The sequence below is a fragment of the Kogia breviceps genome, chromosome 3, assembly GCF_026419965.1.
Source record: "Kogia breviceps isolate mKogBre1 chromosome 3, mKogBre1 haplotype 1, whole genome shotgun sequence".
Taxonomy (NCBI): Eukaryota; Metazoa; Chordata; class Mammalia; order Artiodactyla; family Physeteridae; genus Kogia; species Kogia breviceps.
Window position 1 is genome coordinate 55055976 of NC_081312.1, and position 27949 is coordinate 55083924.

The following is a 27949-nucleotide window of genomic DNA, read 5'->3' on the forward strand; positions in this document are numbered from 1 at the left end:
GCGCCGCAACTAGAGAAGCCCACGTGCCACAATGAAAGATCTTGCATGCCGCAACAAAGATCCCACATGCCACAACTAAGACTTGACATAGTAAATAGATATTTTTAAAAATATATTCATTAAGTATATACTATATATCAAGCATTGTTCCTGATGCTGGGGATATTGTGGCTGAGACAAATGAAGTTTCTGCTTTCCTAAAGTTTACATTCAATAGAGGGAAGAAAGGAATAAAGAAGTGAACAAAGAAAGTAGAGAATTTTGATTATGATAATGCATTTAAGAACCTAAAACACAGTAATGCTTTGTAGAGTGATGGGAAGGGGGTCATTATTATATAAGTGGAAAAAGAGGGTTTCTTTCTTTCTTTCCTTCCTTCCTCCCTCCCTTCCTTTCTTTCTTTTTTTGGGGGTGTGGGGGGAGGAGCAGCAATTGTGCTGCCCGGGCACCCCCTGCCTCATCTGTCATCCAGCCCCAGGATGCAGAGGAGCGGGCCCTTGGATTGTGACCTTGCCAGCGCCCTTCCACCTCCGAGCAGCCCGTTTCCCACACTAAACTTCCTGGCTGGGGATGGACCTCTCTGGGCCAGGGCTGCCTCTGGTACCAAGCAGCAGGAGAGACGGTGCCCCGGGTTGGGCAAGCAACGGAGCCTACTGCTGCATGGGTGACAGCAGGGCACTCTCAGGGGAGAACTGGGCATGCAGGCTCCCACAGTTCTCCATGTTTTCATGCCACCAAAGATGGTTTCTTTTAAGAGGTAATACTTGACATCTGAATGATAAAGTATGCCTAGCCAGAGAAGTTCTGAAGACAGAGCATTACAGACAGAGGAAACAGCAGAAAAAAGGTCCTGAGCTTAATGCCATAGTGAAGGTAAAAAGCGAGCTCCAGATGAAGACCTACTACAGCAATATGTAATTTGCCTAAGCTTTATTCCCTAAAATATAGCTATTTTAGTACATTTCAAATCTTTCCTCTCTTCTAGCTTTGCTGATCAGCTTTGCTGACCACATGTGCCTAAAGAAGCACTCTAAAAAAATCAATAAAGTTAAATTATTATATGTGATTATACAAATTACAACTTTTATATTCTTATAAATGGAGTGATTTTATTCATAACCAAATGTATTAGCATTTACGAGATGATTACCAGAAATACTCTGCCATATCTTAAATTATTAACACTTAGAATTTTGTTACAAATAATTTAAAAACAAAAAAAACCCATATTTCTGTAAAACTTCTCTTTAAGAAAGACTTGTTAAAGATTAAATGATAGATAAACTTTCTGGTTATTCATTCCTGAATAACAAACTACTTCAAAACATCATAGGTTAAAACAACAACCATTTCATTTGCTTGTGATTCTTTTTCTGCAGGGCAGAATTCAAGCAGGTAACAGAGAGGGCCTAGAAGGGATGATGACACAGTAACAATGAACATATCTAGTGCCCATGTCTTGGTTTCTAAATACAACTCTTCCATAGAAGGAATAAGGATTCCTTGGAGAAATGGTTGATTCTATGGCTAGGACAGGACAACTACTAAATGAACATAAAATATCTTGTAATACCAGAAAGTTAGGAACTAGTCCTCCCCCAACCACCCCACTGCTCCCAACAAAAAGTGCATGTCTAAAGGACACAGGAGCCATCTTAAAGGAACTCCTAATGGCCAAAGCTGGAACAATCTGAGCAACAAAATTAATAATGATAGTATAGAACTTAACCCACAGGAAAAACTAATTATCCATTAATATAATAATTATCCATATTAATATGAAGAATTGAAAAAGTAAATTGGGGAGAAGAAAGAGCCCTTCATTATAGAAGAATTCAAATTAACAAATGTAAAAGAAATGAGGGAAACAAGAAACAATGATTAGGCAAATACTACAGGAATAACTGTTGTAGGCAAGAACGATCATTATATGCTAAAGTTAGTGGACAAAGTATTTTGAGAATCAGGGTATTTGCATAGTCTCAAAGTATCTCCCCACTGGAACTCTATATACTATTTCTGCAAATTTCCTAAAAGTCTAAAATTATTGCAAAACAAAATATTAAAAATAATAAAGAATTCTATCAGGGCATTGCAGTGACAGCTCGTCTCTGCTCCTGATGTCTAGAGTCTCAGACAGCTGGGAGCTTGCTGAAATAACTCAACTGAGGCCATGTGTCTGCACCCTCAGTTCTAGCTATCTACTGGCTCCTCCTTTGTCCTCAGCATGGTTAATTTGAGGCTCACCATGACTAACTTAGGGTTCACCACATTCTATTGGTCAAAGTCAGCCTAGGTTAAGCCTAGATTCTAAGGAGGGGGAAATGTATCCTGCCTCTCAATGGGAAGAGTAGCAAAGAATGTGTAGCCATCTTTAATCCACAGCAATGAGGATATAAAAGCAAGGTTTTCTCCTAGCATGACAATAATTATGAACTTTAGAAAACCAATTGCTACCCCCAATTTTTCCCATTGAAAGTGATAACTGCCTAAGCAGTTGTCTTAACAGCTACAGTATTGACATTTGGACCAGATAATTCTTTGTTGTTGGGGGGGCTCTCCTATCCACTGCAGGATGTTAAGCAGCATTTCTGGCCTCTATACACTAGATGCCAGTAACAAGTCCACTCCCCACACCCTGCAGTTAGAACAATCAAAAATGTGTCAATGGGCTTCCCTGGTAGCTCAGTGGTTAAGAATCAGCTTGCCAATGCAGGGGACACGGGTTCAAGCCCTGTTCTGGGAAGATCCCACATGCCACGGAGCAACTAAGCCCATGTGCCACAACTACTGAGCCTGCGCTCTAGAGCCCGCGAGCCACAACTGCTGAAGCCTACATGCCTACAGCCCGTGCTCCGCAACGAGAAGCCACTGCAATGAGAAGCCTGCGCACCGCAACGGAGAGCGGCCCCTGCTCACTGCAACTAGAGAAAGCCCGCGTGCAGCAACAAAGACCCAACGCAGCCAATCAATCAACCAATCAATCACGTGTCAAGACATTGCCAAATGCCACCAAGTGGGCAAGATAGTCCCCAGTTGAGAAACACTGCTGTACAAGGGATCAGGGAGGAATATATTGAAAATATATTTCCTTACAAAGAAAGTTCTGGTTGAATCTGGATAAACGTTTTGGGTGTGTTCACTATGTGAAAATTCACTGTGCTGCACAGTTACATTTAATGTACTATGCTGTTCATATATGTTTGGGGGGGCTGGTTATACCGCATTTAAAAGGTTTACTTAAGAAAATACAAAACCAAATTGGCTTTAGAAATGGTCCATCATTTTGTATTTCCTCTTTAACTAACAGTTTGCCAGTACATATAAAACATGGCGCTCATACTGAAAATTGTCATTTCAAAGAATTTTTTACCATATTAATTATATAAATGATTATAACTATACATTCTCACAGTCAGATTCTGTTAATTAAAATAATTACATTATCAGCTCATTTATTAAAACCCTGAATTATGATAAAAATGGCTTACCTGTATATATGCCTTTTGGATAGCTCCAAGTTCTTCACCAAGGGGAACAACAAGCTTTTCAACTCGTCTTTCATGAGAGTATGGCAAAATATCTGGAGAATCTTCAGAACGAATTTCTATCTGCCCAATTAGTAGATTAGTAATAACCTGTTGCACAGCCTACAGAAAATCAATTAAGTATGATTATATATTACTTATTAAATTTTTTAGTTTGTCACTAACAAAAATAAAATAGCAATAAGTTTTTGAAAAAAATTAGAAATTTATATCATTAAATATTTTTTTAAACTACAAATTATAGCACATCAGGAGTGGCACAATAGGGGAAAATGCCTTTGAAACATCTTTCTTGCATGCCAAGCATCCAAGAGATAAAATGTCCACAAAGTTCCTCAAATGTATTTTGTGCTTTCCAATGGTAGTGTTATATCCTGTCAATATTTATAAAGACTCAGACAAAACAGAAGTTTCAGATTAGCAAACCAAATCCCCAAAACATTATATAACAGTCAATTTTAGAGCCAGAACTAAAACACAGATTTCCTGATTCCCTGGCAAATACTTTTTTCCACTGATTTTTTATGGGGAAAACAGAGAAGTCCTGTTACTACTAAAGGATACAAATGTACCTTGGGAATACTTTACAAACTGACTTGCTAAGAAACTGAGAGCACAGGTTCTACGCTAAATCAATTATTAATAAATGAGTGGAGGGAATTCCCTGGCAGTCCAGTGGTTAAGACTCCACACTTTCATTGCCAAGGGTGCGGGTTTGATCCCTGGCCAGGAACTAAGATCCCACAAGCTGCGGGGGTGGCCAAAAATAAAAATAAATAAATAAATGAGTGGAATATTTTCCATTTAAATCAATATATATGCTGTGAATATATTTCTGGAGCTAAATTTCATTCACCAAAAGCTTATAAAGGAACTAATTGTAAAAATAGGGAATTTAAGAAAAAACAAAAAACCTGTTGGTATAAACAACTGCTATACCATTAGACCACAATACTACTGGGTGTGATGAAAAAAAAGAAAGGAAGGGAGAGATGGACTAATGGAGGGAAGGAGGGAGAAAGAATCCTGAAAGTATCCAGAAATTAAGAACTCTTTTTTTAAACACTAGTAAAGCCTCATGGGCTTAGTTTCAGACAAAAAATACTCTAGGGCAAGAATCACATCTTAGTCACTTTTGTATTCCCAACACCTAGTATAATGCCTAATACAAGAGCACACTATAGTTACTGAATGTCCACGTACATTCAAACTCTAGAGTAAATATATGACCATTTTATAAAATTGACTAAGACTTCAGTATTTTTTTTTTCCTTTGGCCGGACAGCATGTGGGATCTTAGTTCCCCGACCAGGGATTGAACCTGTGCCCCCTGCATTGGTAGCACAGAGTCTTAACCACTGGACTGCCAGGGAAGTCCCAGACTTTAGTATTTTTAATCATTCATTCATTCAAGAAATATTTGAGTAACTCCCATATGCCACGTATTAAATTGGTGATAGAGGTATAACCAAGATAGAATAATCCCTACATTCATGTAGGTACTATTTTAGTGGAGCAAAAATACAACAAATAACTGAATAAGGAAAAGAATGACAGATTGTGATAGATATTAAGAAGAAAATAACAAGATAAGAAGAGTTGACTTTTCATAGCTTAAGAGTGAATTTTTCTGAAGAGGTGATATTTAAGCAGAGACTTGATGACTAAAAACAAGCATGTTTAAACAAGGTTGGGCAAAAATGATAGGATAGAAATTTCTAAAACTAATCGAGGCTATGGACAGAAGGTAAAAAGTCTATGGCTTGGCAGAATTGAAAGCTACCTTTGAAATTATCCAGAACCTAACACAGAAGACCATTCAGAGCTACTAAATTAGAATGTCATGGGATAAGGCTCAAAATCTGCATGGGATAGGGCTCAAAACTTTTTACCATTCTCCAATAAAGGAAATGTGAGCTCCCTGGAGAAATGGTGGATTCCACAGCGGGGATAGGAAAAATACTAAATGAGCATAAAATATCCTGTGATGCCAGTAAGTTAGGAAGTGTTTAAAACAAACAAACAAAAGTGCATTCTAAAGGACACAGGAGCCATCTTCAAGGCACTCTCAATGGCCCAATCTAGAACAATCAAAATTACTAATGATAGTACTGGATTGTAGCCCATTTTATATATATATATATATATATATATATATATATATATATATATAAATGTAAAGACCAGAATTAAAAATAAATGAGGAGAGAAGACAGCTTTTCACAACAGAAGAATTCAAATTTTAAAATGTAAAAGAAATGAGGGAAAGAGGAAATAATGATTCAGCAAACAGCACAGAAATAATTGTTGCAAGCAAGAACCATCACTGGATGCTAAAACAGAATATTTACATAGTCTCATAGTATCTCCCCCACAACAGACTTAATTAAAAAAGGAAAAATAGTAGTTTTACAATAGAGAAACCAGAAAGTCATCATCCGAACCAAGTCAAAATTAACAGCACCAGGGCTTCCCTGGTGGCGCAGTGGTTGAGAATCCGCCTGCCGATGCAGGAGACACGGGTTCGTGCCCCGGTCCGGGAAGATCCCACATGCCGTGGAGCAACTAAGCCCGTGAGCCATGGCCGCTAGGCCTGCGCGTCCGGAGCCTGTGCTCCGCAACGGGAGAGGCCACAACAGTGAGAGGCCCGCATACCGCAAAAAAAAAAAAAAAAAAAAAAAAAAAAAAAATTAACAGCACCAGTAATAAGACAAATCATCATGTATTCTCGGATACAATGCACTAAGAAAGGTACAGCATCACTTCTGGGGTATTCTTGCCCAAAATGCATACATAACCTCACTCCAATCATAAGAAAACATCAGACAATCCCAAATTGAGGGATATTCTACAAAATAACTGCACCTACTCTTGAAAAGCATCAAGGTCACGGAAGACAAGAAAAGAATGAGGACTGTCACAGACTAGAAGGTACTGAGGAGACGTGACAACTAAATGCAATGTGGGATCATAGACTGGACCCTAGAGAAGAAAAGGACCCTGGTCCTGGTGGAAAAACAGGCAATAGTCAAATAAGATTTGCAGATCAGTTACTAGTATTGTATCAATGTTAATTTCCTGGTTTTGATAATTTTACTATGGTTATGTAATATGTTAACATTAGGGGAAGCTGAGTGAAGGATATACAGACTTTAATTTTTGCAAATTTTCTGTAAGTCTATAAAACAGTAAAAATTTAAAAAACAGCTTCAGGTGATTATTTGGCACACTGAAGTCTGAAGACTAATGTAGATAGTCTCCTACAACCACAGAAGAAAAGGTAGGCATCTTATATGAAATGCTGTACTCTTGATGTTAAACTAAATACTAGAATGGAAAACTGATCTGGTCACATACAAAAGTTCTTATTTTCTTAAACATTAATAAATTTTACTTACCTTTATATCACTACCTGGTGTGGCACTAAGAGCCAAGATTCTAAAGTGAGTTGTATATTTGACTAGTTCTCTTACAACCTTAAAAAAAAAAAAAAAACAATTCTTTAATTTCATCTGCCCAATACAAAAATAAAAATGATTCTGTTAAACAAGCTATTATATCTGATCCACTATCATTGCTCCTTATTTAGAGTATTGATGCGCTAGCAGATGGAACTATCTTTAGTTATGTTATCTGAAGAGCAAATGATTTAGGTTTATACTCTATCCCAATCAAAAACACTTTAGGGTTTCTTCCATACATAAAGCTACAACATCAAGGCCCATACTGAGGCAAATCAAAATATTCAAAGGGCTAATTCAAGAGCAAATGGTAGAAAAAGATCAAGTTTATTCTCCATTGCTTGGGCCACAGTCTAGGCTTACAGCTATATCCATGTGCACACTTGCCAGATTAAGATAAATCATAACACAAAAATAGAAAAAAAAAATTAAATACAGGGACTTCCCTGGTGGCGCAGCAGTTAAGAATCCGCCTGCCAACGCAGGGGACACGGGTTTGACCCCTGGTCCGGGAAGATCCCTCATGCAGCAGAGCAACTAAGCCCATGCGCCACAACTACTGAGCCAGTGGTCTAGAGCCTGAGAGCCACAACTACTGAGCCCACGTGCCACAACTACTGAAGGCTGCACACCTAGAGCCCGCACACCTTGTGCTCCGCAACAAGAGAAGCCACTGCAATGAGAAGCCCTTACACCACAATGAAGAGTAGCCCCCACTCGCCGCAACTAGAGAAAGCCCACGCGCAGCAATGAAGACCCAACACAGCCCAAAATAATTAATTAATTTTAAAAATTAAATACAAATGTGAAATTAGATTTGAAATGAAAAAAGTTTTAGGAAAGATTTTAAAGAAGTTAGATCTCATGTGGAAGGCTCACAATTTTTAAATTAAGTTTATTCATAAAAGAATAAGGCTAATTTGGGGTAATTTTAAAAATCTAAATTCCCTTTTAAATCCTAAAACATTTTCCAAGGGGCACCAAAGCATCTCTCTAGGCTTTACAGTTTGAATTCAACACCCACTTCTGGTATAATCAATACTGGATAATTTGCCAGATTCCCATATGCCCCAATGCAAGGAAAAAGGACCCCTAAGTAAACTGAGTCACAGGAACAGCTCTTAGTATCCCATAGTTCCACATTAGATGTAGGAAACTAAAAGCAGATTATTTTTTTAAGTTGAAGTATAGTTGATTTACAATACTGTCTTAGTTTCAGGTGTACAGCATAGTGATTCAGCATTTTTGCATATTATATAACATTATAGATGATTACAAGATAATGGGCATAATTCCCAGTGCTCTACAGTAAATCGTTGTTGCTTATCTATTTTACATATAGTAGTTTGTATCTGTTAATCCCATACCCTAATTTGTCCCTCCCCCCTTTCCTCTCCCCTTTGGTAACTACAAGTTTGTGCTCTATGTCTGTGAGTCTGTTTCTGTTTTGTATATACATTCATTTGTATTATCTTTTTAGATTCCACATATAAGTGGTATCATATAGTATTTGTACTTCTGTTTGATTTATTTCACTGAGTGGCAAATGACAATATTTCACTCTTTTTTATGGCTAATATTCCAGTGTGTGTATGTGTGTGTTTCATATATATATATATATATATATATATATATATATATGCCATATCTTTTTAATCCAATCATCTGTTGATGCACATTTGGGTTGCTTCCATGTCTTGCTATTGCAAATGGTACTAAAACTAGATTATCTTAAAACCTCTCTGATTTCAACCCATGTCAAAGATGAATTCAATGAGACTCAAACTGAATATTAATTCTCAAAAAATATTATTTATGGAGTTTTTAAAAACATGATACAGTACATTTAAAGATAGAACATTATAGGGAATTCCCTGGCAGTCCAGTGGTTAGGACTCTGTGCTTTCACTACCAAGGGCCCAGGTTTAATCCCTGGTCGGGGGCACTAAGATCCCACAAGCCACAAGCCATGAGGCACGGCCAAAAAAAACAGAACATTATACTTAATGGAGACTTAAGAACAACTGTCCTAATTAAAAACTGATACAAGACAAAATGTCCCTGATACATTACTTTTTTTCCAGGAGGGATTCTCAAGCGTTTTATAGAAGTGGTGTTGTGTTTGTAAACCAGGAAGCTACATTCTTCAACAAGCTGTGTGCCTGTTGGAAGCTGTATCTCGAATATTCAGTCATATAAACTCTTAGTGCTATTTAGATATTAAAGAAGTCAGTCATGTCTCATTGTACTCAGTGAAAGCATAAGCCTTGTAGTTTAAAAAAAAAATCACCTAATGTGTAGAAATTTTTTGAAAATAAAATAAAGTTGCTAAGGGGAGTTCTCTCGTGCCTAGTGGTTAGGATTCTGGGCTTTCACTGCTATGGCCTGGCTTCAATCCCCGGTCGGGGAACTGAGATCCTGCAAGGCGTGCAGCACAGCCAAAAGAAAAAAAAAAAGTTGCTAAATATAAGTTAAATGTACAAAATGAATTCCATAGAGTTAAAATAATATATATATATTTTTTTTTTTCGGTACGCAGGCCTCTCACTGTTGTGGCCTCTCCCGTTGCGGGGCACAGGCTCCGCGGCCATGGCTCAAGGGCCCAGCCACTCCGCGGGATGTGGGATCTTCCCGGCCCAGGGCTCAAACCCGTGTCCCCTGCATTGGCAGGCGGACTCTCAACCACTGCGCCACCAGGGAAGCCCTAGGATAAAATTTTTTAAATGCTCCTTTCAAGCAGAAACTTTAACACACTGGGTATTAATTTAACTTGGAAAAATATATCCATTTCCTGGCCGAGATCAACTCTAGATAACAATTCTCAAGAATATAATGCAGAGATATAATAATACTTAAACGTCCCCAAGGAAACTGCTTTACAAAATCACAAGCTGGCAGTGAAATTCATCTCTTTGCACTAAATGAAATAAACTTTCCCTCTACTCTTACTCTATACCCTCTCCCTAGTATCACCACCTATTATTGTTTTAACTACCTAGTATCACCACCTATTATTGTTTTAACTACCTACCACTATATGGTAGTGGATAACTGCCTCAAAGAGACTCTCATCATCTACATCTGCCACTAACAGTCTTGTTTAAATTTAAAAAACAAACAGCAGAGACACTGATTTGAAGTATTTCCTATCACCATCTGTTGAGATAATAGATATAAGGCTTTTCATAGTAATACCATCAGTAACTTCCATTATTAATAATTATTTCCCAAAATGTTCTTCATCAATATATTTACACTAGAAAATACTTTTTAACAAAATTACCTGGCAATAAGCATAATTTCCAAGAGCTTTATGAGCTTCATCAATAACGAGACACTTTATTTCAGCAGCAGGGCAAGCTCCTCTAGAAAGATCATTTACCATGACTTGAGGTGTAAGAAAATGGACTCTTTTACTGCCCCATATTTCCTTCCTGGTGAAAGCTTGAGTAGATCCTGTAAATAAAAGTGACATTGTACATTCTAAACTCCCGACTGTTATCTGTAAAATATAAATAACCTGGCCTATTTTCAGAATGCATTCCTGCTTTGGTAATGTGCTTTCAAGGTGATAATAGGACAAATCATGGGAATGCATTTTAAAGATTTGTTGTGGTCCAAATGTAAATGCTGGCTTTTACCGAAAACCACGACTAGACTGCCATTAGAGAATTCCTACAAAATGACATAATATTTGAAGAGAACAAAATTCTTCAACTGCGAAATCCTTCTGCGGAAGAAACTCATGTTCACTTACCGATGGGGTATACACATAATCACTTCAAAATGCTTTGACAAGATACAGGAATTCTCTGGAGATTGAATAAAGCAACCCCATTCATTAGAGCTGGACTTGCTACAAGTAGATGATGTTTCAAGGGAGAAGACGTAAAATAAGCATATTATGATCTGGGGACTATTCCACATGGGTAAGGAATTCCTTTAACGCTATTTCCCAGAACGCATATTTTTCCCTGGGTCCCAGCTCTTAATTTCAAATTAGCCCACTGTTTCTAAGATACCTGTCATTTCGGCCATGTGGGACTGCGGGATACCCATCACCCGGTAGCAAGCCTCGATCTGCTGTGTCACCAAAGGTTTCGTGGGGGCCATGAAGACAACCTTGCCGGAGGGGAACCAGCGGTAGAAATTGTACATGACCACGGCGGCAATAAAGGTCTTTCCCAAACCGGTAGGCAGACACACCAGCGTGTTGCAGAACAGAGCGGTCCTGGCGATGTGCAGCTGGTAGTCCCGCACCGGGCAATTAGTAGGGTAAATCCACAGGGCGCCCGCTGAGGTGCAGAACCCGCCATTCTCTAGACTCAGCTGCCGCTCTGCTTCGTACACCGCGACCAGCAACACATCATCGTCCGACTCGGGCTGAGCCTCTGCCGCCTCCTCCGCCTCCGCCGCCTCTGCTGCCTGTGCCGCTGCAGTAAAACTCGCCCCGGAGATGCCAGGGCTCTGAGGCCGCTCAGTTCCAGAGCTGCAACTCGGAGCCCCAGTGGATCGGGAGACTCTTGAGCCCCACGTCTGAAAAAGCGTTCTTTGCCGCCCGCTCATTAGGCCGACGACCACCTAAGGCTTCTCTCAGACGCCAGCAGCTGCTGCAGCTCAACAGCCTCCGTTTCAATCCCCATCGGTTATCTTCGCATAAAAAACACTAGAACTAGAAGGCGGGATTGAAGCCTGTTTATCCAGTTGAAAGTGCCGCCACTGAGTTTGCGTGGGGAAAATGATTTCCGGGCTTCCCGGAAACCCAGCGGCCCTCTCGGAGACGCATGCGCGTTGTTATGGAGCCACCCCAAATTTGGTCCCCTTGTCAATTTCTTATCGACTCAAAAGTTGGGTTCCGTTTCTAATGACTAGGTGTCCGGGCATCACTGTGAAACTGATGCCTCTTAAAATGATACAATAAATAAACTTGAGGTCCAGAAACAATGGATACCCATTTTTTTTAACTTAACGTTATTGAGAGTCTAACTTGCCTTATTCCTTGTGGTTGGCCATGTTTTTAAATCGGAAGATGAGGTGAAACCCAAACATGTTTAGATAAAATTAAATAATGTGTCTTATTTCTCTATCCAGGCTGAGAAAACAAAACGCCAGGTCTCTTTTTCAGGAGTGGCAACCCATTATCTTAATATTTTGTATTGTTAAAAGGGAAGCAAATGGTTTGGTCCTAATATTCGTTGGAAAATCCGAAGGAAACAAAGCAAGGCGTCCTGATGCTCCACCATTACATCTTCATAAATGATACAGAGCAGTAAGCGTCGGGGTGATATTATTCTATTCTACCGATAGCATTCTACCTCAGACTTGGATACAATTCCCGGCGTCTCCCCTCTAAAAGTGGCGACTTCAAGTAACCTCTGTAGATTTGTTTCTACGTGTACTGAGGAAAAGTACACAAACATCACGAGGTTGTTTGGATCACTAATAATGTCACCCCCTCATCGCCACCACCAACAAGCGCCATCCTGCATGTAGCCACTTTACATTGTTTTATATGGTCAAGTGTCTGGACTTGCTTTTAGACAAGCTGTTTATCATGTTTGTATTTGGGAGGGGGAAGGGAACCGGTTGTATTTTAGTTTAATTTGTGTGAATTTTAAAAGGAAAGTGGTGGAATATAGGTTGTTCTGATGGACAAGGACTGAGCCAAGTCAGATGTGAATCTTTAGGCTAGAACTAGATAAAATGAGATTAGATGTCTGAATGCTTTTGTTTCCTTTAAACAGATTAAAGACTTTAAATGCATAGCAGCTTGTCGATAATAAACAAGTGTGGGTAATGGCTGGTAAACAATCACTACCATCGGAGATGGTCGCCTCACAAGGGTTCCAATTAAGAGTAGCTGACACCTTGCGGCTTTCTGCGTAGTCAGCTGCCGGGGCCACATCGGCCGGTTTTACCCGGGACTCAACAAAGAGGCCCGCGGAGCACAGCCTTGACGTCACTCAAACACTGGCCCCAATCCTGCCGGGTAGCGCCGTGACCCCGCCCCCTCGAGCTTCGAGCAGGGTCCGCGCCACGCCTCTGGGGCGGGGCGATGCCGAACCCAGGCGGGCTGGTTCAGTAAAGCGGAGGCAGCGGGGGAAGATGGCGGCGGCCGTTCCACAGCGGGCCTGGACCGTGGAGCAGCTGCGCAGCGAGCAGCTCCCTAAGAAGGACATTATCAAGTTTCTGCAGGATCACGGTTCAGATTCGGTACCGGAGGCGGCGGGGCGGCCGGGCTGGTGCGGCTGAGGGACACTTCACCCCCCCGTAGATGCCCATACATTCCGTATTCCTCGGTGCCCCCGCCCTCGCTCTCCAGCGGCCTGTGGCCTGGAAGGCCGGAGAGGTCCCGCGTGTGCTCCCGAGCCACGCTCCCGCCCCTCGAGCCAGCCCTATTTGGGCGGGTGGAGCAACTTTACCTCTTGGGGCACGCAGCAGTAGCAGATTTAGAACCTCATTGAGATGCTTGAGTGAGGTGGAGGCTGTGAAAATAAAGGAACCAGTAGATTTGGGGGGTTGAGGCGGGGGCCCGAGGACTGGAGGCTTGCGTGAGATAGATCCCTGGCGGGGAGTGTGGGCTGTTAGGGAAATGAGAAGGGATGTGAAGATTTCGGTGGGAACGATGGTGCGATTTGCTTTTCTCATCAATTACCCAACACTGAACACTAATAAGTGTGATTTTTTTTTTTACAGTCTCGCTGTTTAATTTTTAAAATATCGACCCTTTAAATGACCTTTTCACCTGTATATTTAGGGGAGTTACATGAGTATTTCGGGTACAGTGGTCTCCCATTGTTATAAACAAACTAAGAAATCTGTTTGGCATTCTTCCTACTTTTACGCCCTGCATTTTTCAGCACAGTCTCCATCTTAACCACTCTCTGTAGTCACAAGTTATTTTTGTCAGACGGCTTTTTTTCCTTCGGGAATTAATATAATTCATATCTCCTTAAATTGCTGAACGACTGTACAGTTTGTGTGCCCGCAACATTTCCCACTTATCAGAAATAGCAGAGGTCTAAATGTGGTTTATCTACGATTTTTAACTTAATTTTCAATAATCTCCCTCCTGAATAATAATTCTGACATCCGCAAATACTTATACATCTACAGCAAGAACCGTGCTCAGTGTTTGGGGATACAAGGGTGAAAATGAAAGACCATGCCTCAGAGACACCATTTATACCAATTTTACTATTTTAGTGGAATTATTTTCTCTTAAACCAGTCCACATTTCACTGAAACAATAGATCTATCATTTATTAACGTGTAATGCCTCAAAACTGTACTATATTCATCAAATTCTTATTAAAAAAATCATCCCAAGGTGGAATCTAATGTAAAACTGGCCCACATTGGACAATTTCAAGAAACTTGGCTTGTCAAAATACTAATATACTAATACTAATATACTAATCTTTTACATGCATATTCTCCAGTGTTCATTCACATATGTAAACCTATATTTGACAATCACTATTTTATTGATCATAAGATATCATGGAGATGTTTATATTTTGGATATCTTTCTGAAAACTTGCTAAAGAAATCACAACAGTGCTAAAGTAACCGATTGCTTCTATTTAATCAAAATAGCCTTTCCCATGAGCCTTTATCATTTAGAACATTTCTCTATGAGTGAGAGAGAAAAATGCAATAGTGATAGTTTCAGAAAAACTGCTTTATTGTAAGGTTAGAAGGTTAGAAAGGTTAAAAGATGCCAGAGGACAACTTTGGGAAAGTAACAAAATGAGGAATCAAGCAAGGACCACAAGGTAGAAAAGGAAGAAGAATAAAGTAAGGAAAACATGTACGTGATTTTGAGATGAAGGTACATGATTTTGAAGATTTGATATTTCAGTAGTTGTATTTCGGTATTCATCTGACAGTTTAGTCTTATATTTGAGAGAAATGGAATTCTACTGTTAGAGTTATTAAATACATTATTTTATTAATCAAATAGGTAATATGTATTGAGTTCTTACTGTGTGACTGGAAATGGTTTATTACATTTACCCTTATAAGAAGCTTCTGACATAAGATGCTGTTATTAATCTTTCACTGTGATGCAGAAACTGTCTTTAGGAAAGCTTAGTCCCTTGTCTAAAATCAGACAGCTAGGATTTTAACCCAGATGGTCTGACACCACAGCCTATACATTTAAACACTATATATCCAGCATTGTGTAACAGTGTTTCTGGGTGTGCCAAGAATGGGTTACAGATATGTCAAGATAGAAACACCCAACATGGCTGGAGGCTCCCAGGGCAGGGGCCAAGTAACATCCTGCCAGGAGCAGCTTTGCCCAGTTACCAAAATGTCCTTGCTATGTTAGTGTGCTCTTCCATGAGTTCCATGATGGGAAAAGGGTTAGTACACATCAGTGTAACCACTATGCAATATTACAGTTCTAATCTTTGAGTATTTCTTATAATTACCCAATATGGCTTTTTAAAAATATTCCTTAAATCTTGTTTTTGTTATGAAGTAGAGTATAAAATGTAATGTTTCATTTCTTTTATCAATAATATGATTAAAAACATAATTTCTAACTCAAAAGTTCATTTTCTAATTTTAGACCCTTTCTTACATGAGGGAAATTATTTTGACTAGCTTTTTTCTTTATAGTTTCTTGCAGAACACAAGTTATTAGGAAACATTAAAAATGTGGCCAAGACAGCTAACAAGGACCATTTGGTTACAGCCTATAATCATCTTTTTGAAAGTAAGGTGAGTATTGTTACATTTTATTACCAGAATATCATTTTAGATATTTTATTCCCAAAAAGAAGCTTTAAATGCATTTATTTGCAGAATATGTTGACATTTTTCCACCTATACTTTTTCTTAACTATAATCATAAATGGACTGTCAAATTTAGCATGGCTGATCTGTAATATGGCAGGATGTTTTGATATTTTGAAAGGGAACAGATTTTTAAGGACACTGAAAAGTTATAAATCTAAAGTAAGTTGCATTTCATTAATGAATTTAAAGTCTTGGTTAGACCTAGGCTGAGCCTTTAAAAAAGCAAATTTTAAGAAATTCTCCAATATATGTTAACTATGAAATGACCACCTTCCACCAAAAAAAAGAGAATCTTTATTAAGGAATTGATTGAATAGTATTCATATCTCTGAGTCTGAATTGGTCTTTCTAAATGTTACGGGTCTCATTACAGAATTTGTTTTGTGAGATAGTTTGAGATTCATAATTTGTTGATTAAAATGCTTAATATAAGATTCTTCCTTTGTTCTTAGCCAGACATGAATATGATAAACATTAGACTATTTTCCTTACAGCGTTTCAAGGGTACTGAAAGTATAAGCAAAGTGTCTGAGCAGGTGAAAAATGTGAAGCTTAATGAAGATAAACCCAAAGAAACCAAGTCTGAAGAGACTCTGGATGAGGTTTGTATAGAATGTATTCTTACTTGATTTCACATGTGAATTTGAGAAAAAGTATTTGCTTTACAGCACTGAGTTCTCATAATAAGGGGTGGCCACTTTCAGTGAGCCAAACACTAATATGGAGTGGGTTATCTCCCTTGGGTGTACTCAATAAGGAAAAAAAAAACCTAAGAACCAGTGCTTTACAGTTAGTAAGTCTTTCCTGTGAAATACCTCTAGCTTTGTATGTTTTTATTTTTTAAACATGTTCTCACTCATAGGGCCAAATCAGTTCATTGGTTTTTGTTGTTGTTGTTGTTTTTTAATTAATCAATTAATTTATTTATTTTTGGCTGTGTTGGGTCTTCGTTGCTGTGCATGGGCTTTCTCTAGTTGCGGTGATTGGGGGCTACTTTTCCTTGCAGTGCGCGGGCTTCTCATTGCGGTGGCTTCTCGTCGCAGAGCACGTGGGCTCAGTAGTTGTGGCTCGTGGGCTCTGGAGCACAGGCTCAGTAGTTGTGGTGTACGGGCTTAGTTGCTTCACGGGATGTGGGATCTTCCCAGACCAGGGCTCGAACCTGTGTCCCCTGCCTTGGCATGCGGATTCTTAACCACTGTGCCACCAGGGAAGCCCTAGCTTTGTATTTTATATTGCCTCTATGTCTAGCCAGAACTTCTGAGCTTTCAAAGCTATTTTAAGGGCCTATTCTATAGCCAAGTTGGACTGAGTGAAAGAAACTTCTTTTTGATTATTTTTAGCTTTTTCTGATGTACATGGTGTCCTAGGCAATATAAATAGTAAATTCAGACCTGGCTGCAGGGTGTGGGTTCATCTGTCTCATCTTTCCCAGCCCAGGTTTTATATTTTGGTACCAAGGTTTGAAGAGCCAGATAAAACTTTCTGAAATTGGGAGATTGGGATTGACATACATACAGTAATATGTATAAAATGGATAACTATTAAGAACCTGCTGCATTAAAAAAAATGAAATAAAATTCAAAAAAATAAAACATTTTTCCACCAGTGTCTCCATAAAAAAAAAAAAAAAAAAAAAACTATTTCTGCAAATGGACAGCCTTAGTAGAGCTAAGGACAGCTCTTTGAAAAGTCTCAGTAGAGCTAAATTGATTATTATCTTGCCACTTTTGATAATATCTTGCTAACAACTAAGCTCACTCATTCCTAGCAGTGTTAGTATCAGTGACAATAATAATAATAATTTGATAAATGTTTTATATACTGGGCAAATATTGAGCAGCTACTAAGGTAAATAGAGGTATAATAATTATTAGAAGGGTTACAAAAGCAGTTGGCAACATAGTTTATCTTCCAGAAAGAGTATTCCAGAAAATTAGAGTAAGGGATGTATGAGGTAGCAGATAATATATCAAGAGATTAAGAAAAAGAGCATTACAAATAAAAGTAAAAGCTGTAAGGGCTGGAGGCAGTTTAGAGAGATTTCGTGAGAGTCCTAAACTATATCCTTTTCTTTAAGACCTCTTTTCATTTCATTTAACTGGTCAGTGTGAGCCCTCTTTTTTATGTACTCGTTGTCTTCCTGCCTAGATTCTGTAACTTCTTGACCAGTACTTTGCTGGTCCCTGCTGTCTGCTTTCTCTGTTCATCTTCAGGACTGCAGAGCAAATATTGTGAAGAAAAATAATCATCAAATGTTTTACTGGGCTTTGTATAAATTAATGCTTAATATCAGCCAAGCATGGTTTCTAGTTTCACTGCTACTCAGCAGCTTTCATACTATCCCTCGCTCAATTCCCCTTCCACATAAACTACTTGACATTTTTCCAGAAGTCAACCTTCTCCTATTCCTTTCTCATATACTCTTGTGTTCTATTTTACCAAAATATTAACATAAATAGTTGTAACCATTCTCTTCTTCCCAGTTTAAAAGTTCTCTGATCTTTGGTTTTCTTTTTCCTTTTCATGTCTCCCTCAGATCTAAGGCTCTCAAAAATCTCCTTCTTTTTCACATCTTCATCCATTTCCTTTTTTCTTTTTTTTTTTTTTTTTTGCGGTACGCGGGCCTCTCACTGTTGTGGCCTCTCTTATTGCAGAGCACAGGCTCCGGATGCACAGGCTCAGCGGCCATGGCTCATGGGCCCAGCCGCTCCGCGGCATGTGGGATCCTCCCGGACCGGGGCACGAACCCGTGTCCCCTGCATCGGCAGGCGGACTCTCAACCACTGCGCCACCAGGGAAGCCCCCATCCATTCCTTTTTGATTCTCAAGCATTCCAAGGCCTCAGACCTGGAGTGTGGGAAAAGTCACTAATCTGCCTTTATTCTCTTTCATCATCATTCAGCCCCAAAATGGCTGTTCTAGTAAGCTTTCTAAAATATTTTGCAAACCACAACCTACTCAAAAATCTTCAGTAATTCTACACTGTCTAGAGCTGCACTGTCCAATACAGTAGTCACTAGCCATACGTGGCTGCTGAGCACTTTGTGGCCACTCCAAATTAAAATATAAAATATGCAATTTCAAAGTTTTAATATGATTTTTTTAATGTAAAATATCTCAACATTTTTATATTAATTACATGTTGAAATATTAATGCAGCAACTAGACAACTTAAAATTACATTTGTGGGGCTTCCCTGGTGGCTCAGTGGTTGAGAATCTGCCTGCCAATGAAGAGGACACGAGTTCGAGACCTGGTCTGGGAAGATCCCACATGCCACGGGGCAACTGGGCCCATGAGCCACAACTACTGAGCCTGCGCGTCTGGAGCCTGTGCTCCGCCACAAGAGAGGCCGCGACAGTGAGAGGCCCGTGCACTGTGATGAACAGTGGCCCCTGCTTGCCGCAACTAGAGAAAGCCCTCGCACAGAAACGAAGACCCAACACAGCCAAAAATAAATAAATAAAAATAAATACATTTTTTTTAAAAAGCCTTGAAAAAATGAGTTCATTTTAAAAAAATTACATTTGTGACTCATTGTTTTTCTATTGGATTGCATTTTTGGCATTTAAAACCTTCCAATATCTGGCCACTGCCCAGCTCCATATTTACTACTTCTATAGGAATATTCTTCTTCTGTCACAGATGTCTGCTCATTGTCTACTAAACTGTCCATACTTACATTTCTTGCTTAGTGTGTCTCTCCTCTCAACTTCCCTATTTGTCAGTTCTGTGTCCCCTTCAAGACCCAGGTCATGGGCTCATTGCTTCCTCTGAAATTTTTACCATCCCAGACTTTACATAGCTGCCAAAAATTTCTGTAGCACATGGGTATGTATATTATTTACCTCTACCTTATTCATCTTAATGCAGAGAACCTTGTCTAATAGCTCTTATTGGACTTTAAATAAATCAGTCATAGTCAATATATTTGTTACATATTATGTATTAAATAGTGTGAGGAAAGTTTTCAAGTATGAATGCATATTGGACAGGAGAGAAAGTATAAGTTAGGTCAGGAACTCACACTCAGACGTCAGAAATGACTGTAAAAGTAGTCAAGCCAAAAACTTGAGATTCATCCTTCATAACTCCTTTACATATAATCATCACTGAAGTCTGTTGATTCTGCATAAATATATCACAAAACTGCTCATCTTTTGTCATCCTCAATGTTGGCACCCCAGCATAGACCTAGACTACTATACTAACCTCTATCAAGTCTCCCCACTTTCACTTTTGATTCCCTATCCAATTCCTCAACTAGGTCAAACTGATCTGTTTAGAACACAAATCTGATTTTGTAACTTCTTCGTTTAAAACTGGTAATTGGCTGGCTGCTCAGTGACCTAAAGATAAAAACCCAGATTCTTAACATGTGTTATATGTCTTTCCGGCCTTGTCTCATACCATTCTCTTTTCTTTCTTACCTTGCAGACTGTACTATTTTCATGCTCTTCCCTGCTATGAAAATGCTATTCTCTGTTGTAAACTTTCCCCTACTACCTGAGTGACCTTCTTTTGTCCTTCAAGATACAGTGTAAACATTACTTCAGAGAACCCTCTCCCAGCCTATAGCCTATACTGGAGTACATCACTGTGTCCTTCTCATGTTGGCACCCTGTGCTTCCTCTTTAGGTCTCCTAATACACACCTATATTCTCTGTTTACACACCTATATTCTCTGTTAGAGCGAGGGCCAGAACCATGTCTGCCAGCTCAACTGTGTATCTCTAGCTCCTGACATATAGAACATGCTCAAGTATTTCTTGAATTAAGAATAATTATATACAGTTGACAGTTGAACAACATGGGTTTGAACTGCATGGGTCCTTTATAATATGCAGATTTTCTCCAGTAGTAAATACTGCAGTACTCCATGACCCTCAATCCTTACTTGGTTGAATCTGCGGACGCAGAACCACGGATACGGAGGAATCATGTAAAGGGAGGGCCAACTATAAGTTATACATGGATTTTGGACTGCAGGAAGGCTTGGCACCCCTAACACCCAAAGTATTCAAGGGTCAACTGTACTCTCATTTTCAGAGGCTATGCCATGATCTAATTAATTAGAGGCTATGCCATGATCTAGGTAATTGCAGCTATGATGATTACTCTCAAAAGTTCCTTTATCTCTGTGTCTAGAAGTTTCTAGCTCAGACCCAGTCTCAGGAATGTAGTTCTTTTCCTCACTCTGGACTAAGAAATTGCTGCAAAGCCAGGAAATTACCGAAAAGCCAGGTCCATTCAAGCACATTAACTCCAGGATAGCTTGGGACTGATCTGACCTCCCACCATGAAGCAATCAGGTTCTTGCAATGAAACCCAAAACGAGATCCTCCATTTTACAAAGTGTTTTATAGGTCCCAGAAGTTCCAGGGTGTATTCATGTGGCATCAAAAGCTGTACCTTGTGTCTCCTACTTGAAGATTCACAGTGTATATTAGCTAATGCATAATTAGCTCTGAGAAGTTATGCAAAAGAGGCATATTTAACTTGAATGCAGTATTTCCCAAACTTAATTATATTAGGCCCTTTTCTTCTAACAATGCCAAGGAATGGGTGATCCATAAAAGACTTTGTGAAACACTGAAATTGAGGCCCCAACTAGGCAGACTGCGCCTTCACTGTTAAGACTGAGATATAGCCACCAATTTATTGTGTTTGCATTATACTAGGACCTCTAATGTAGGTAACACAACATGCCCAAGCAACGTGGTACAACAAATGGGAAAATAATGGAATGACATTAAATTTTAAAATGTGGCTATTATTTGCTAATCGTACCTTATCCACTCAATAGTTATCTGTAATTTCTTTAATAAAGTCTTGATATTTTGATATTTTCACATAATATACGTATATTGTCATCCTCATTTTGTGGCTTTTAAATTTAAATTATTTTCAAATTTGGGATATATGTTAACAGTTTTTGTCAAGTCAACTATATTCCTTAAAAATCATTTATTTTTCTGATATAATAGAATAGGATAGAGAAAACATAATTCCAACACCTAGAAATGTTTAACATTTCAGAATATTTTTGAATATTTTCTGTGTATATTTATTGAAATAGTTGAGATTTTACTGTAGAACTTTCTACTGATTTTTCTCGTAATCTTATAAGAATGTTTCCACATTACTAAAAACTGACTATTATATTACCATAAATGTGTGGTTTTATTTTGCCATTATGTATAATAGTGTATGGAATAACTGCATAAAGATTTTTTCCTAAGTTTCAAATTACTTCTTGAGTATATATTTGTATAAAGAGAATTATCATACTTTTACATTTTAAAATCACATTCCAAAGACATGGCACCTGTTTACACTGCTAGCAGTAGACTTCTAAAATAACGTCTCACTAAAACAAGCTTGGAATGGGTCAGGAAGAAAGTTAATGCTTACTTTTGTAATACACTTTGTATTCGAGCTATAGATGTGACTTTCTTTTGACTTAGGGAGGCAGCCTAGCTTTAGCTGAAAGTTCTAACCTTAAGACTCTGAATTGTATAGGGCTTTATACCCTATCCAGGCCTCACTACTTTCTCTATAAAAGATGGGTAAAGAACTGCCAGGTTGCTGTATGGTTAAATGAATGGACATTACAAAATGACTAGTATAATACCTGACATTCCATGTGTGCTTGAGAGGTAGTAAAGTGGTTAAGATCTTGGGCTTTATAACCAGGCTGCCTGGTTTCCAATCCTACACAGCCACTTTGGAACTCTAGGACCTTAAGCAAGTTACTTATCCACTCTATCCTTTTGTTTCCTTATCTGTAAAACAGGGATAGTAATAGTACCTACCTCATAAGGGAGAGTTAGTTTCTGTAAAACATTTGGAATGTTCTGTAGTATAAAATTCTATATATATTCTTAAGTTTGCCTAAGAAATTGCTTTCCTCTCATAGATTCCTCACTAATGATTAGATTAACCCTTAGCTTTTTTTTTTTTTTTTTTTTTTTTTTTTTTGCGGTATATGGGCCTCTCACTGTTGTGGCCTCTCCCCTTGCGGAGCACAGGCTCTGGACGCACAGGCTCAGCGGCCATGGCTCACGGGCCCAGCCGCTCCGCGGCATGTGGGATCTTCCCACACCAGGGCACGAACCCGCGTCCCCTGCATCAGCAGGCGGACTCTCAACCACTGTGCCAACAGGGAAGCCCAACCCTTAGCTTTAAAAAAAAAAAAAAAAAAAAAAAAAAAGACCCTGATAATCCTGCTTTGTTCTAGGAAATATGCCTCTTACGGTAATTTCTATAGATAATTCCATTCATTGTGTGAACTTATTTTCAATTCAAGTCCAGGAACAAATGCAATATTACTTGTATTTATTCTAATTGGATATAATTCAAATATTTAGTAATGCCAATTATTGGTGCTAACACAACTCAAATCTTTGAAAAGATGTCACAGTGATTTAATGCCTTATAATTTGATAGGAATTAAAATGTAATATTTCTAACCGTGGAAAATAACTGGATTCACTTTATGGTTTGATGAATAATTAACCTTGTCAAAAGAACATTGGTTTCCAAAGAAGCTGGAAGTTATTTGAAATTATAGGTGTGCTAGTTACTAATATTCTCATCACAGACTTGAAATGAGATAGTGAGTTTTTTATTTTAACTCAGTGGTGAACCAGAGGCAAAATAGTTTGTCACCAAATCTGTGAAATTCTTGTGACTGGACTTAGGTCACAGTTGGCTGTATAAGTTTTCTCTTTGTCATCCTTCTAAAAAAAAGGACATGAATTAATGACTCTGTGTGTTGTTTTTGTTTGTTTCTAGGGTCCACCAAAATATACGAAATCTGTTCTTAAAAAAGGAGATAAAACCAACTTTCCCAAAAAGGGAGATATTGTTCACTGCTGGTATACAGGAACACTACAGGATGGGACTGTTTTTGATACTAATATTCAAACGAGTAAGTCTAAATGTAATCTTATCTCTTTGGCTTTAGGGCATGCCAAATATTTGTGTTGGCAGTACCATTTTCTTGGCTGTCATTTTTTTTCCAGAAGTCTTTCACACCTGTGATTTACTTGTAAAACGTTTTCAGTTCACTACTTGGCTGGGTGTAAATGAAGACCTTTTGGTCATTGAAAAGCAAAAAATAAAGCAGCTTAGTCTAAACTTTGTTAATGCCCCAATTTCAGGCTTTTGTATTTTCATATAAAAGGCAGAATAGTGTTATTTTAATGGTGTAAATATAGGTCCTTTCTGCCTCCCTCCTTTAGAGCATAATTATTTTTACATCCAAAATTTTCTTGATGAATTACTTGGCTTTCTGAATTTTTATTTCTTTTCAGATGCATAGCATGGTAAGTTCTGAAATCAATTTAAAGACTTAAATCACTGTGTTTTTCAATTGGAACTTAACTTCATTATTAATTATAAAGAAAATCTGTTTTACAGGTTCGAAGAAGAAGAAAAATGCCAAGCCTTTAAGTTTTAAGGTCGGGATAGGCAAAGTTATCAGAGGAGTAAGTAAAAACTGGCCATGAACCAGTAGATAGTCTGGCACACACTACTTGTGGTATGGTAACATAAAGAATTAGGTTTGAGAATAAGATGAAAACAATCTTTCGAGTCTCACAAATCAAGTGCTATCATTGCTAACTGATCTGGCACAAATTACATTCTCTGGATCTCAGACAGGACAGCCTACCTCGAGGTTGCTAAAAGATTAAGTGGGGGGCTTCCCTGGTGGCGCAGTGGTTAAGAACCCGCCTGCCAATGCAGGGGACAAGGGTTCGAGCCCTGGTCCGGGAAGATCCCACATGCCATGGAGCAACTAAGCCCGTGCGCCACAACTACTGAGCCTGAGCTCTACAGCCCGTGAGCCACAACTACTACCCGCGTGCCTAGAGCCCATGCTGCACAAGAGAAGCCTCCGCAATGAGAAGCCCCCGCACCACGAAGCCCCCGCACCGCAACAAAGAGTAGCCCCTGCTCGCCGCAACTAGAGAAAGCCCGCACACAGCAATAAAGACCCAATGCAACCAAAAATAAATAAAATTTTTTTAAAAAGATTAAATAGGTATAACTTAAAGCACATAATAGTTGAGACTCAAATATTATTTCCTTCCATGCCTGCCCCTTTTTTTTTCTTTGTAATTGCCGGAATGTTTGGCTTTCTAAATTTGATTCTTATAAAATGTTAAATAGCTGTTGTACCACTTATATATGATTCAGAAAGGTAAAATATCTGTTCCACTGAAGTACTGATAGAAACTTCTAGGAGTCTTTCCTTTGGCCCTCTCACCTCTCACAATTTAGGCTCAAACACCAAAAATACCTTTCAAATATAAGTATGCCTTTACCCACCCTTACATGTGAGAGGTAACAGAGGAAACTCTGAAAAAAGGGGAAGTTAGGCTTGAGCTTTACTGACCATTGCAGTGTACACTACAAAAGATGAAAGAGCAGGACGTCAAACATTAATAACCAAAATGCCTATTTAAATGCAGTTATGAGAACCCTAAATGTGTTATTCTTTGTACTGTGGTTAAGACCCAAAATATTGTTGTCATATCCAGAGCCCAAAATAGAATATAAAACATCTTGAAACTAAAGGTTTAGTTGAAAATCACTTTTAACTACTATCTGATACCAAGTTGATATATCAGGTTGAGCTATTTTTGTTTCTGTAACTAAAATGTTTACTGGTAAATTTGTTCTAGTCAACCATACTCTTAATTTCCAGTATGTGACAGATCTATCTTTATCATTTGAGCTTTATGTAATTGTTACATTTCAAGAGTATATGATACTAGTAATATATTCTGTATCCTTGCATCATATTGTTTTTGGTAATTTGGCTTTAAGATCCAAATTTGTACAAAATGACATATCATTTTGAAAAGTTCAAGTATTTACACTAAAAAATTGTTTAATGTGTCCTTAACTTTTTTCATTGAGGAAATAAAGGACAGATTTAGAGACTCTCACCCAAGGACATTACCTTAGGACATAATGAAATCCTGTTAACAGAATGCTTTGTATGTCATCTTGCCTTTCTTCTGGCTTTGCATGCTTTTGTAAAGTATCATTAGTTTTGATTTTATGTTCTTGCCTTTAGTGGGATGAAGCACTCTTGACTATGAGTAAAGGAGAAAAGGCTCGACTGGAGATTGAACCAGAATGGGCTTATGGAAAGAAAGGACAGCCTGATGCCAAGTATCCTTTTTTCCTTTGTAATTAAAAGAAAAATCACTAAGAAAGATCACTTGAAGGTATGTAAATGCTGTCTAGGTTAACCTCTAGATCAGAGATCCTGTCCAGACCAGTCTTCCTGATATTTAGATGCTTTTGTGTCAACACCTCCAATATACACAATATTTTCTACTGTTACAAAGTATTCTAACTTGAGCTGTAGTCCTTTTTTCTTCCTATTTAAGCTCTTAATTTTCAAGACCTAAACAGGTTTAAGTTTCCATCTTTGAAAAGCTACTATTAATGTTTGAAGGGTTTATTTCAAGGAGTTAAGATGCTCAAAACAAACAACTGTAGCAAACTGTAGGATTCAGATATGGCTCATGGTAATTTTATGCTTCCATATGATTTCAGGCAATTAATTGGGTACTCAAGGCTTAGAAATGGAATATGTTGGGGATCACCAGTTATGAAATGAAGGAGACCACAGGTCCAACATCATAGTGTATGCATTTGTGATTACAACCAGTGACAGTACTTTTCTGATAGGCCCAATTTGTGAACATTAAAAAAAAAAAAAGAAGAGCCATGACTCCAGTCTATTATGACCAGAACAATCCAATAGCTAAGTAGGAAGGTAGTTTAGTTGTTGGTTGCATTCCCAGTGGACTAGTTGGCCCAGTTAGAGTAAGTTTGGGGATAAAAAAATTGGAAGTCCTTTCTAGTCTTATCAGTTACAGTTACTTGGGGATATAATAGCCCTCTTCTCAGCCTATCAAAATCCCGTGGCCAACTGCAGCTCCCTCTCGTGAAGTATCTCAAGACCAGTCAGATAAAAATCACTGTTCTCTGAATTCAACATCTGAAAATTCACAGCAAATATCAGGTACTACCTCATATGAACTTTGAATTAATGTAACTTATACAATCAGCTAGACTGAAATCACTTGGGGCAGGGGTGGGGCGTACTGAGTAGCAGTCTTCATCAAGTAGTGGCTAACTTGGCAGTACTAGAGAGGCATGCAGGTAAGGAAGATCCTAGTTCAAGCTGAATTTATCTAGTCAGCCTTTATTGACAGGTTATGACCTCCATTCACAAAAATACTTTTAGGAACCTCTAGGTTCCTATGTACTAGCCCCTGAGTCAACTATAAAGCCCTCCCTTTGGAGTTAATTACCAGTATCCAATATTCATAATTCTAATTTATTTTTATAAATTTGTTTATTTTTGGCTGCTTCGTTGCTGTGCGTGGGCTTTCTCAAGTTGCGGCGAGCAGGGGCTACTGTTCGTTGTGGTGGGCTCTAGGGCATGGGCTCTAGACACATGGGCTTCAGTAGTGGTGCACGGGCTCAGCAGTTGTGGCTCGCGGGCTCTACAGCACAGGGTCAGTAGTTGTGGTGCACAGGCATAGTTGCTCCGCAGCATGTGGGATCTTCCCAGACCAGGGCTCCAACCCATGTCCCCTGCATTGGCAGGCGGATTCTTAACCACTGCGCCACCAGAGAAGTCCCGTGATTCTAATTTACACTAAGGGGAATGAGGGGAGAGTCAAGTTTTATCAAATTTACCTTGACTTCTTCAACAGAATTCCACCAAATGCAAAACTTATTTTTGAAGTGGAATTAGTGGATATTGACTGAAATAGTAAAGACATCAGCAACAATAAAACACGGCCTTGAAGAAACTTAGGTGTCTAATTAGAACTGGTTACTATTGTAAGGGAAGAGTCAACTGGAAAATTCAAGAAGTTAAGTTAGAACTTGTTTACTTGATCCCCAACTTCTAAGAAATGTAATCCATATAAATCCTTGAAGTTTAAAATATTTTACTACAGCTGTGTAGAATATCACTTAAAGAGAATTGACTTGCCTTTTACCTCATGTTGTAAACTGAAAGGCTCAATAAAAATTTATCCTATGCCTTGATTTGTGTTGTGTAAATATATTCATGTTCTAATTAGGTTA

General features: G+C 38.7%; 2 protein-coding genes across 7 annotated transcripts in view; one reads left to right on the forward strand and one right to left on the reverse strand.

The window, feature by feature from the left end:
• Nucleotides 1-11771, reverse strand: part of FANCM (FA complementation group M) — a 67544-nt gene extending 55773 nt beyond the window's left edge. For 4 of the 6 annotated variants that reach the window (XM_067028504.1, XM_067028503.1, XM_059058944.2 and 1 more), the window contains exons 1-4: nucleotides 11032-11771; nucleotides 10293-10465; nucleotides 6947-7024; nucleotides 3492-3650 (exon numbers count right to left, since the gene is read on the reverse strand). In XM_067028504.1, the coding sequence (XP_066884605.1) occupies nucleotides 3492-3650; nucleotides 6947-7024; nucleotides 10293-10465; nucleotides 11032-11575 (954 nt within the window). In that variant the 5' untranslated portion in view covers nucleotides 11576-11771. The remainder of the gene's footprint in view (nucleotides 1-3491; nucleotides 3651-6946; nucleotides 7025-10292; nucleotides 10466-11031) is intronic. The other 2 variants (XM_067028506.1, XM_067028505.1) reach the window with 1 other exon arrangement.
• A 1203-nt stretch (nucleotides 11772-12974) lies between these two features.
• On the forward strand, nucleotides 12975-27910 carry FKBP3 (FKBP prolyl isomerase 3). Its single transcript, XM_059058968.2, has 7 exons — nucleotides 12975-13222; nucleotides 15641-15742; nucleotides 16315-16422; nucleotides 23618-23753; nucleotides 24245-24312; nucleotides 25911-26008; nucleotides 27571-27910. Exons 1-7 carry the CDS (start codon nucleotides 13115-13117, stop codon nucleotides 27623-27625), a joined length of 675 nt encoding a protein of 224 aa, XP_058914951.1. The 5' UTR covers nucleotides 12975-13114; the 3' UTR covers nucleotides 27626-27910.
• Nucleotides 27911-27949: the final 39 nt, after the last annotated feature.

What these genes read in the sequence shown, in the direction of transcription:
- FKBP3 (XM_059058968.2), top strand. Translation starts at nt 13,115, where the DNA reads ATGGCGGCGGCCGTTCCACAGCGGGCCTGGACCGTGGAGCAGCTGCGC. An exon ending in AGGATCACGGTTCAGATTCG is followed by an intron (nt 13,223 to 15,640) that starts GTACCGGAGGCG and finishes TTTTCTTTATAG; the next exon opens with TTTCTTGCAGAACACAAGTT. An exon ending in TAGGCAAAGTTATCAGAGGA is followed by an intron (nt 24,313 to 25,910) that starts GTAAGTAAAAAC and finishes TCTTGCCTTTAG; the next exon opens with TGGGATGAAGCACTCTTGAC.